Below are 12,240 nucleotides of genomic sequence, written 5' to 3'. Positions count from 1 at the left end.
AATAGCATGGAGGACAAGGGGAGATGGAGAGGAGAAGGGAGTTGAGGGAAACTGGAAGGGAAGGTGAACCATGAGAGACTATGGACTCTGAAAAACAATCTGAGGGTTTGGAAGGGGTCGGGGGGAGGTTGGGGGAACCAGGTGATGGGTATTAAAGAGGGCACGGATTTCATGGAGCACTGGATGTGGTGCAAAAACAATGAATACTGTAACGCTGAAAAGAAATTAAAAAAAAAAAAGGAGTTCTGATCAGTTAGTGATTTAGAAAAAAGCTGTTCTTGGCAGAGATTGGGAGCATTTACCTGATAGATATTGTTACCATTCAACTTACACACCATGGAAAGAGAGGGTTAGGGGATCAGAGAAGTCTATACCTTTTTGAGATAGATATAGTGCAATTATTCCTAGAATAAACTGGGATATGATTAGATTATTGAATGTCCTACCCTAATTTATGATAGCACTTTGTTTTAATCTTTTCTTAATCTAATCACTTCTTTTCAGTAGAGTCACTGCATATTTATTTGTTACTTTACAGGAGTCTGCCAGATCCAAGAACTGGCAAGATCCAAGATCCAATGTCCCTAACTTCATGGATTTTCAGTAACTCTCATCAGGAGGCAGTTTAATCTAGTGGTTACAAATCATTTGGGGCCTGGAGTTACAAATCCAGGGGCCTGGAGTCAGATACATCTAGGCATGTGGGCTCTGAAACAAATTGTCAGTGAGCAACTTATGTTTAAAGTGAGTATCATTATTGTGAAGAATTAATAAGAATATATTTATATAGTGTTTTGGATCTTGGCAGCCAGAAGTCAGTAGAAGGGTTCTGTGTCAGATATATTATTGTGTATTCAAGAAATGGTAATGTTGAAAATTTTTTTTTACAAAGATTTTTCTTTTAATAGTACTGGATAAGTGTTAGTTAAAGTAATTGTCTTTACAAGCCAAATCAAGCAATATCAAGGGTATAAACAAACATTTTTTACTCCTTTGGGAAAGTAATCTCTGATGAAATTCTTTTCAGGGAGTCTCTGTCTTAATTATCAGGCCACAGAGACCTGTAACCCTAATAGAACTCCTTATTCTCCTATTGCCCTCTGATCAAGAAAAGGCACTGTCTCTTTCCTTATAGCTAGAGGGGCTTTTGGGCAAATTAACAATTGGAAATCATGTTCTTCAGTGCAGAAAGGCCTACAAGATAACTTAGAGTTTCTGATCCTCTGCACCAGATTGAGAGGAGAAAGTTCTTAGCTCAACCTAGCATTTTCTATTTATTATGGTCATTTTTGGGTTCCATGACAATTGTGGTCAAGAAACAGTAGAGAATAGCTTTATAGCTCTGAACGAAAGGAAGGTGAGTATGTTCCTAATCCTGGTGAGTCAGGTAACATAGTGGTTATGAGTACAGATGTGAGAGACTGCCAAAGTTCACATTCTGCCTGCACCTCAGTATTATGGGGACTTATGCTAGTTACCTAACTCCTTTGTCTCATTAGCAAAGTGGGGATAATAATACTGTCACATAGCTCTTAGTGCATAGCCTCTCATAGGAACACCTTAAATAAGTGTTAGCTTTTAAAAATGATCATTAAACCCCTTGCTCTAGGAGAGATTAGGAAAATGTGGCCACACCTTCTTGATTGACAGCAGTGACCCAGTGCTGGGGGTTCTGAGAAGAAACAGTGTCTTCTGATAGGAATCTCTTCAGGAAAGAGGCTCAGGTGTCAGCCGTGGAAGCACAGGCAGGAGAGAGGACAGAAAATGGACTAACTTAAATACCTAAAAGACATCTATACATGGGATATGAATAAATTACTGTTTTCTCTTTGGAGGAAAAGTTTAGCCTCTAACTGTTCCCTCTGTAAGTTAAAGTCACTTGGGCCGTAAGATAGATCCATAGCAAATAGTAAAAGCCTTCCTACCATACTAACGTTCAAATCTCTCTGTGGATTCCATTCTCCAGAATGGGGGATGGATACTGAGAGTGGTGGTGTTTCTTTCTCACTGGTTCTCTTTTCTTTTCCCCAGACTGCCCTTCTTCTACCCACCCCCAGGAGGGGAATGGCAGCTAAAAACTCTTCTGTGACAGAGTTTATCCTCGCAGGCTTAACGGACCAGCCGGGACTCCAGATCCCTCTCTTCTCCCTGTTTCTAGGTATCTACGTGGTCACTCTGCTGGGGAATCTGGGCCTGATAACCCTGATTGGGTTAAATTCTCACCTACACACCCCCATGTACTTTTTTCTCTTCAACCTCTCCTTGGTAGATTTCTGTTACTCCACTACCATCACCCCCAGAATGCTGAAGAGTTTCATCTCAAAGAAGAATATCATCTTGCATGCAGAGTGTATGACTCAACTGTTTTTCTTCTGCTTCTTCGTCATTTCTGAGTCGTTCCTCCTGTCAGCAATGGCATATGACCGCTATGTCGCCATCTGTAAACCATTGGTGTACACCGTCACCATGTCTCCTCAGGTCTGTTTATTTCTTTTGTTGGGTGTCTATGTGATGGGGTTTTCAGGGGCCATGGTCCATATGGGAAGCATAGCAAGTCTGACTTTCTGTCATGACAATCTTGTCAATCATTTCATGTGTGACATCTTTCCTCTCCTTGAGCTCTCCTGCAACAGCACTTACGTGCACGAGCTGGTGGTCTTTGTACGTGTGGCCATTGACATTGGAATGCCCCTTGTCACCATCTTCATCTCTTATGGTCTGATTCTTTCCAGCATTCTCCGCATTCACTCCACTGAGGGCAGGTCCAAAGCTTTTAGTACATGCAGCTCTCACATAATTGTGGTATCTCTTTTCTTTGGTTCTGGGGCTTTTGCGTATCTCAAACCACCTTCCACTTTGCCCCTTAACCAAGGGAAAGTGTCCTCTCTGTTCTATACCATTGTGGTGCCCATGTTAAACCCACTGATCTACAGTTTGAGGAACAAGGATGTCAAAGTTACCTTGAGGAAAACCTTGAAAAGAAAAATATTTTTTTGAGAAAGTAGTATTTGGAGAAGGAGAGGCAATGCTTTATTTGTGTGTGTGTGTGTGTGTGTGTGTGTGTGTGTGTGTGTGTGTGTATGTGTGTGTGTGTATGTATTTTCAATGAGGGATCCAAGTTCCAGTTTTTTTTCTCTTCTGTACAGAAAGAAAATTTTAAGTCTTTATGTTCAGATGAATGTTTAATGCATACCTATTTTCATTGTCCCTTGACACACCTCAGCTATTCCAAGATTGTCTTATGCATTTTTTAATAATCACAAATCATTTAATCTTGTATGTGGCTTATAAACCATTTTATCCAACTTCTTCATTTAATAAGCACTGGAAATTTAGAAATATTATGTATGTTCTCCAGGGCTTACACCCAACTTGTTCCACAAAGGGGACTAGAATCCAGACCCTTGAGATTCTAATCTACATTGTTTTCCTTTCTGACAATTTTCTTCTTTTTTGCTGCCCTTGCAGATTTCTTTTAACAATCTGGTTATATTTATAGTAATTTAATGTAACTTCTCCATAAATAACTTTTTAAAAACAGCTTTATAATATTAAATTTTTTCTTTTTTAAAGTCTTTATTTTAATTCCAATTAGTTAACATATAGTGTTATATTAGTTTCAGGTGTACAATATAGTGATTCAACAGTTTCATTTATCACTCTGTGTTCATCACAGTAAGTGCACTCCTTATTTCCCATCACCTATTTCACCCATTCCCCCTACCCCCACTTCCTTCTGGTAACCATCAGTTTATTCTCTACAGTAAAGAGTCTGCTTCTTGCTTTGTCTCTTTCTCTCACTCTCTAATTTTTTCCCTTTGCTTGTGCATCTTATATCTTAAATTCCACATATGAATGATATAATTCAGTATTTGTCTTTCTCTGAGTGACATCTTGCTTAGCATAGTATTTTCTAGCTCCATTCATGTTGTTGCAAATGGCAAGATTTCACTCTTTTTTATGGCCGAATTGTATTCCATTGTACATATATACCACATCTTCTTCTCTTCTTTTTTTTTTAATTTCTTTTCAGCATAACAGTATTCATTGTTTTTGCACCACACACAGTGCTCCATGCAATCCGTGCCCTCTCTAATACCTACCACCTGGTTCCCCCAACCTCCCACCCCCGCCCCTTCCAAACCCTCAGATTGTTTTTCAGAGTCCATAGTCTCTCATGGTTCACCTCCCCTTCCAATTTCCCTCAACTCCCTTCTCCTTCCATCTCCCCTTGTCCTCCATGCTATTTGTTATGCTTCACAAATAAGTGAAACCATATGATAATTGACTCTCTCTGCTTCACTTATTATACTCAGCATAATCTCTTCCAGTCCCGTCCATGTTGCTACAAAAGTTGGGTATTCATCCTTTCTGATGGAGGCATAATACTCCATAGTGTATATGAACCACATCTTTCTTATCCATTCGTCCATTGAAGGGCATGTTGGTTCTTTCCACAGTTTGGTGACCGTGGCCATTGCTGCTATAAACCTTGGGGTACAGATGGCCCTTCTTTTCACTACATCTGTATCTTTGGCGTAAATACCCAGGAGTGCAATTGCAGGGTTATAGGGAAGCTCTATTTTTAATTTCTTGAGGAATCTCCACAGTGTTCTCCAAAGTGGCTGCACCAACTTGCATTCCCACCAACAGTATAAGAGGGTTCCCCTTTCTCCTCATCCCCTCCAACACATGTTGCTTCCTGTCTTGCTAATTTTGGCTATTCTAACTGGTGTAAGGTGATATCTCAATGTGGTTTTAATTTGAATCTCCCTGATGGATATGATGATGAATATTTTTTCATGTGTCTGATAGTCATTTGTATGTCTTCATTGGAGAAGTGTCTGTTCATGTCTTCTGCCCATTTTTAAAAAAATTTTATTTTATTTTATCTATTTAAAGATTTTGTTTATTTATTTGACAGACAGAGATCACAAGTAGGCAGAGAGGCAGGCAGAGAGAGGAAGAAGCAGGCTCCCTGCTGAGCAGAGAGCCTGATGTGGGGCTCGATCCCAGGACCTTGGGATCATGACCTGAGCCGAAAGCAGAGGCTTTAACCCACTGAGCCACCCAGGCACCCCTTCTGCCCATTTTTTGACATGATTATCTGTTTTGTGTGTGTTGAGTTTGAGAAGTTCTTTATAGATCCTGTATATCAGCCTTTTTTCTGTACTGTCATTTGCAAATATCTTCTCTCATTCCATGGGTTGAGTCTTTGTTTTGTTGATTGTTTCCTTTGCTGTGCAGAAGCTTTGGATCTTGATGAAGTCCCAAAAGTTCATCTTCGCTTTTGTTTCCTTATACCACATCTTCTTTATCCATTCATTAATCAATGGACACTTGGGCTGCTTCCATATCTTGGTTATTGTAAACAATGCTGTTATAAACACACAGAGTACATGTAGCCCTTTGAATTAGTGTTGTATTATTTTGGTAAATACCCAGTAATGCAATTGCTAGATCATAAGGTAGTTCTATTATAACTTTTTGAGGAACCTCCATACTGTTTTCTAAAGTGGCTGTACCAGTTTGCATTCCCACCAACAGTGTAAGAGGGTTTTCCTTTCTTTGCATCCTCACTAACACCTGTTTTTCCTTGTGTTGTTGATTTTATTTAACCATTAATATTTTATTTAACCATCTGGCAAGTGTGAGGTGATGTCTCATTGTAGTTTCGATTTGCATTTCCCTGGTGATAAGTGATGAGCATCCTCTCATGGGTTTGTTGGCCATCTGGATTTCTTCCTTGGAAAATACCTGTTCATGTCTTCTGCCCATTTTATTTTATTTTAAAATTTATTTTTTTTCAGTGTTCCAAGATTCATTGTTTATGCACCATACCGAGTGTTCCATGCAATACGTGTTTGGCCCATTTTTAAATTGGATTATTTGTTTTTTGGGTGTTGAGTATGATAAGTTCTTTATATATTTTGGATACTAACCATTTACCAGATATGTAATTTGGATATATCTCTCATTGTATAGGTTGCCTTTTAGTTTTGCTGGTTATTTCTTTCAGTGCAGAAGCTTTTTATTTTGATGTAGTCCCAGTAGTTTATTTTTGCTTTTGTTTCCCTTGCCTCCAGAGACATATTGAGAAATAAGTTACTATAGCTGAGGCAAAAGAAGTTAATGCCTGGGTTCCCTTCTAGGATTTTTATGGTTTCAGGTCTCACATTTAAGTCTTTAATAGATTTTGAATTTATTTTTGTGTATGGTGTAAGAAAGTGGTCCAGTTCCATTCTTTTTCATGCTGCTGTCCAGTTTTCCTAATACTGTTGAACAAACTGTGTTTTTCCCTTTGGATATTTTCTACTGCTTTGTCAAAGGCTAATTGGCTATATAACTGTGGGATTATTTCTGGATTTTCTATCCTGTTCCATTGATGTATGTGTCTATTTTTGTGCCAGTACCATACTGTTTTGATTACTATAGATTTGTAATGCAACTTGAACTCTGAAATTGTGACGCCTTCAGCTTTGCTTTTCTTTTCCAAGATTGCTTTGTGGTTCTATACAAATTTTAAGGTTATTCTAGTTCTGAGAAAAATGCTTTGGGTAATACAGACATTTTAACAATATTTGTTCTTCCAGTCCATGAGCATGGAATGTCTTTCCATTTCTTTTTGTTGTCTTGAATTTCTGTTGTAAGAGTTCTATAGTTTTTAGGATACAGATCTTTTACCTCTTTGGTTAAGTTTATTCCTAGGTATCTAATGGTTTTTGGTGTAATTGTAAATGAGAGCAATTCCTTTATTTCTCTTTCTGCTGTTTCATTATCATTGTATAGAAATACAACAGATTTCTCATTGATTTTTGTATCCTGTAATTTTACTGAAATTACTTACCAGTTATAGCAGGTTTTTTTGGGGGGGGCACTCTTCAGGTTTTCTATATAGAGTATCATGTCATCTGCAAATAGTGGAAAGTTTTACTTTTTCTTAATAATTTTGATTGCCTTTATTTCTTTTTTTTCTCTGATTGTTATGGCTAGGTCTTCCAGTATTATGTTGAATAAAAGTGGTGAGAGTGAACATCCTTGTCTTGTTTCTGGCCTTAGGGGAAAAGCTACTGTTCTCTGGTTTCCATTTTATTTATTTCTACTCTGGTCTTTGTTATTTCTTTCCATCTGCTAACTTTGCACTTACATGTTCTTTTTCTAACTCCTTGGGGTGTGAAGTTAGGTTATTTGACTGTTTTTCTTTGTGTCAGTGTTTATTGCTATAAATTTCCTCTTAAAATTGTTTTTGCTGAAGTCCATACATTTGGTATGCTGTGTTGGTGTTTCATTTGTCTCAGAATATTTTTGATTTCTTCTTTGACCCATCAGGTCAAAGGTATTTGTGAATTTTCCAGCTTTCCTCCTGTTATCGACAGTTTCATACCATGTGGTTGGAAAAGATACTTGGTATGAGTTTAGTGTTTTTAAAATCTCTTTCTTTTTAAAGATTTTATCCATTTATTTGAGAAAGTGTGTGTGTGTGAGAGAGAGAGAACATGAGGAGGGACTGGGAGAGGGAGAAGCAGACTCCTGCTGAGCAGGGAGCCTAATGGGGGACCCAATCCTGGGACTCCGGGATTATGACCTGAGCCAAAGGCAGATGCCCAAATGACTGAGCTACCTGGGCCCCAGTATTTTAAAAATTTCTAAGATGTGTTTATAACCTATGATATGATTTATCCTGGAGAATGTTGTGTATGCATTTGAGAAGAACATGTATTCTGTTGCTGTTAGATAATATGTTCTGTGTAAGTCTGTTGTGTCCATTTGGTCTAAAGTATAGCTCAAGTTTAATATCTCCTTATTGAGTTTCTTCATGAATAAACTCTCCATTTTTGAAAGTGGGGTATCAAAATCCCCTACTTTAAAAAAAGTTTTAATTTATATTCCAGTTAGTTAACAAACAATGTAATATTAGTTTCAGGTGTATAATATAGTGATTCAACACTTCCATTCAACACCCCGTGCTCATCATAAGTGCACTCCTTAACCCTCACCTATTTAACCCAGTCCCCCATGCACGTCCCTCCAGTAACCATCAGTTTGTTTCTATAGTTAAGGGTCTGTTTCTTGGTCTGCCTCTCTCTCTTTCTCCCTCTCTCCTTTTCCTGTACTCTTTTTGTACTGCAATATATTACTCCCTTCAGATCCTTTAGTATTTGACTAATATGTTTAGTTCATATACTTTCCGATTTTTATAGTCTCTTGATGAATTGACTCCTTCTCATTGTATAATGACCTTCATTATCTCTTGTGAACATTTTTAGCCTGCAGTCTATTTTGTTGAATATAACTATAGCTACCCTTGCTCTCTTTTGATTTCCATTTGCACAGAACATCCTTTTTCATCCATTCACTTTGAGTCAGTGTTTGCTTTTAAGCTGAAGTCTCTTGTAGGCAACATATAATTGGGTCTTGTTTTTTGTTTTGTTTTGTTTTTGATGATTTTATTTATTTATTTGAGAGCGAGAGAGAGTGAGAGTGAGCACACGAGCAGGGGGGCAAGGGCAGAGGGAGAGAGAAGACTCTGTTTGATCCCAGGACTCTGAGATCATGGTCTGAATTGAAGGCAGATATTTACTGACTGAATCACCCAGGAGCCCCAGGTCTTATTTTTTTAATCCATCAAGCCACTCTATGCCTTTTGATTGGAGAATTTAATTCATTTAAATTAAGAGTAATTATTGATAGATAAGGACTTACTAATGCTAGGTTATTAACTGTTTTCTGGCTGTTTTGTAACTCCCTTATATCTTTTTTAGTTTCTTGCTACCTTCCTTTGTGATCTTCCAAAGTGGCATGCTTTGATCTGCTTTTCTTAATCTTTTGTGGATCTACTGTAGGTTTTTGTTTTGTGGTTACCAGGAGATTTACATAAAACACCTTATAGATATAACAGTCTATATTACACTAATAGCAATGTAACATTAATTGCATACAAAACTCTACCCTTTTATTCTTCTCCTTTTGTGTTTTTGATGTCATAATTAACCTTTTTAATATAGTGTATTAATTAACAAATTATTGTTAAGTATAGTTATTTTAATGATTTTATCCTTTATACTAGAATTAAGTGGTTAAGATACCACCAGATTATATACTGACCTTTACAGATACCTAGTATATTTTCATGTTATTAACTTATATCCTTTCATTAACTTGAAGAACTCCTATTAACATTTCTTAGAGGTAGGTCTAGTGGTAATTAACTCCCCTAACCCCTAAGTGTGGCTTCAAATGTAAACCAGCTAATCCAAGACCCATACTCCTGTAACTGCCTTTATCAAGCTGTAAAACTCCAGAATACTATCCATATACTATAACCATCCCAGAGCTCCTATGCCCCAGAATCAGCTGAAATTATTTAAACTAGCCAGTCCTGCTTACTCTGCCTTGCCCATTCTTTCTTATAGAAAACAGAAAGTGTCTTGTCCAATTTTCCCTCTGTCTCATGACCAATCCTAGTGCTTTCCTGTGTGGTCCCTGTAGTATGTGGCATGCTCCCTTCTGTTGGTAGCTGTGAATATGAAACATTGTCTTACGAAAATAAATTATTTTCCTTTAGAGCAGTTGTAAGCTCACAGCAAATTGTATAGAAATGTAGAGATTATCCCATATATCTCTTGCTTTCCCACATGCACAGCCTCCCCCATTATCAACATCCCCTTCATAGTTGTACATTTGATATAATTGAACATAGTCCATAGTTTACCTTAGGGTTCACTTGGTGTTGTCGTTTTATGGGTTTGGATGACTGTATATTGACATTATGTTTTATATGTATATCATTATAGTGTCACACATAGCTTCTCTGCCCTAACAATCTCTGTGCTCCAGTAGTCCATCCCTTCTTCCCCAGAGACCCTGACAACCATTAAAATCTCCAATGTCTCCATAGTTTTACTTTTTTCAGATTTTCAGACTAGGCTTCTTTAACTTCTTAATATGCATTTAAGTTTCTTCCATGTTTTTTCATGATTTGATAGATTATTTCTTTTTAGTACTAAATAATATTCCATTGTCTGGATATACTACAGCTTATTTACTCTTCACAAACTGAAGGACATCTTGGTTACTTCTAAGTTTTAGCAATTATGAATACAGCTGCTATAAACACCCATGCATAGATTTTTAAAAAGAATTTTATTTATTTTTTTATTAACATATAATGTATTATTAGCCCCACCATGCATAGATTTTTCAATTCCTTTGGGTAAGTACGAAGGAGCACAGTTGCAGATTGTATGGTAATTGTATGTTAAGTTTGTAAGAAACTGCCAAACTCTCTTCCACAGTGGCTGTAACATTTTCCATTCTCCCTAGCAATGAATAAGAGTTCTTGCTGCTCTACATCTACACCATTGTATGGTGCTGTTAGTATTCTTGATTTTGGTTATTCCAATAGTAGTATCTAATAGTAGTATCTCATTGTTTTAATTTGCATTTCCCTGATGACAATGATGTGGGGCATCTTTTCATATGCTTCTTTTCCATCTGTATGTCTTCTTTGCTGTGGTAAGGCAAAGGTCTTTAGCCCATTTTAAAATAAATTTTAAATTTTAAATTTTTTTATTGTTTAGTTCTAAGTGTTTCTGTTTGGATAACAGTTCTTTACCATATTTGTCTTTTGCAAATATTTGCTTGCAAGTTATCTTTTCTTTTTTTTTTTTTTTAATTTTTTATTTTTTATAAACATATATTTTTATCCCCAGGGGTACAAGTCTGTGAATCACCAGGTTTACACACTTCACAGCACTCACCAAAGCACATACCCTCCCCAATGTCCATAATCCCACCCCCTTCTCCCAAACCCCCTCCCCCCAGCAACCCTCAGTTTGTTTTGTGAGATTAAGAGTCACTTATGGTTTGTCTCCCTCCCAATCCCATCTTGTTTCATTGATTCTTCTCCTACCCACTTAAGCCTCCATGTTGCATCACCACTTCCTCATATCAGGGAGATCATATGATAGTTGTCTTTCTCCGCTTGACTTATTTCGCTAAGCATGATACGCTCTAGTTCCATCCATGTTGTCGCAAATGGCAAGATTTCATTTCTTTTGATGGCTGCATAGTATTCCATTGTGTATATATACCACATCTTCTTGATCCATTCATCTGTTGATGGACATCTAGGTTCTTTCCATAGTTTGGCTATTGTGGACATTGCTGCTATAAACATTCGGGTGCATGTGCCCCTTTGGATCACTACATTTGTATCTTTAGGGTAAATACCCAATAGTGCAATTGCTGGGTCATAGGGCAGTTCTATTTTCAACATTCTGAGCAAGTTATCTTTTCAATGTCAGTCATCTCCTCACATGTTGGCAAAGGTTTTATAATATTGTAATTTACTAATTTATAATAAAACTTATATTTAAAACACCATCTTTTACCCTCACTGTCCAAGATCACATTTGGACTTGTCTACCTCTCAAAGTTTAGACTAGAAAGAAAAGCCAGATTCTCTTCTTTTTTCCATCTCTGACCTCTTAAAGGTTATTTTTCAAGATCCATTTATCTCCTTGGTGGCTGGCACTGGCAACTCTTTGATTCTCAGAAGAACTCAGTGGGACACCTCATTGTTTTTGCAGTAAAAGAAAGCATCTGAGTTTGGATTAAAATCAGCCTGATTACAAAGCCTATATAGCTTTCACTGTATGATGCCGCTGCTAGATTTTTATATCTCTGAGAATCAAGTTTTCATGTTAACCTGGAGCTCATCTAGATTTGTGACCACAGATTTCTAAGCATTGTGATAAACATTAGAGAACATGATTTTTTTGAGTCAGTCTACGTATGTGTTTGCCTCTCTTTTCTACCCGTTACTAACCATGCAGGTTTGATCTAAGTATTTTCATCTTTTTAAATTTCTGTGTATTTATTTGTACAATGAAAACAATACCTCCCTAACATGGTTGTTGTGCTTGATATATTGTAATTTTTAGCATATAGCCAGGTACTTCTGTTACTTCTCTTTTTCATTTTTGCCTTTGATTACATAAGAAAAATATCTCATGGGCCATGATACTAGTTTTTGGGTTTACCTGTAACAAGTGAAAAAAAGGACCCATTTCATGAGTTTCTCAATACCTCAAGGCTGCAGTAGGGAATATTATTAACAACTGAGATAGATAGCTGAAGCTCAGAGATATTAAGTAGCTTTCAATTTATAGTAAATATGGCAGAAAATTTTATTTGAATGTTAACTGATTCTGTCCATCATTCTGTTTAGAGATTTTA

General features: G+C 37.1%; 1 protein-coding gene across 1 annotated transcript; it reads left to right on the top strand.

Moving 5' to 3' along the window:
• Positions 1 to 2,064: 2,064 nt before the first annotated feature.
• Positions 2,065 to 2,997, top strand: OR8B12 (olfactory receptor family 8 subfamily B member 12; the record flags this gene model as incomplete). The annotated part of the gene is made up of 1 exon (XM_082683828.1): positions 2,065 to 2,997. One exon carries the CDS (start codon positions 2,065 to 2,067, stop codon positions 2,995 to 2,997), a length of 933 nt encoding a protein of 310 aa, XP_082539954.1.
• Positions 2,998 to 12,240: the final 9,243 nt, after the last annotated feature.

This window comes from Mustela nivalis (genome assembly GCF_964662115.1).
Source record: "Mustela nivalis genome assembly, chromosome: 9".
Classification (NCBI taxonomy): Eukaryota; Metazoa; Chordata; class Mammalia; order Carnivora; family Mustelidae; genus Mustela; species Mustela nivalis.
The sequence above is the reverse complement of the archived record's forward strand: the minus strand, read 5'-3'. Positions and strand labels throughout refer to the sequence as shown.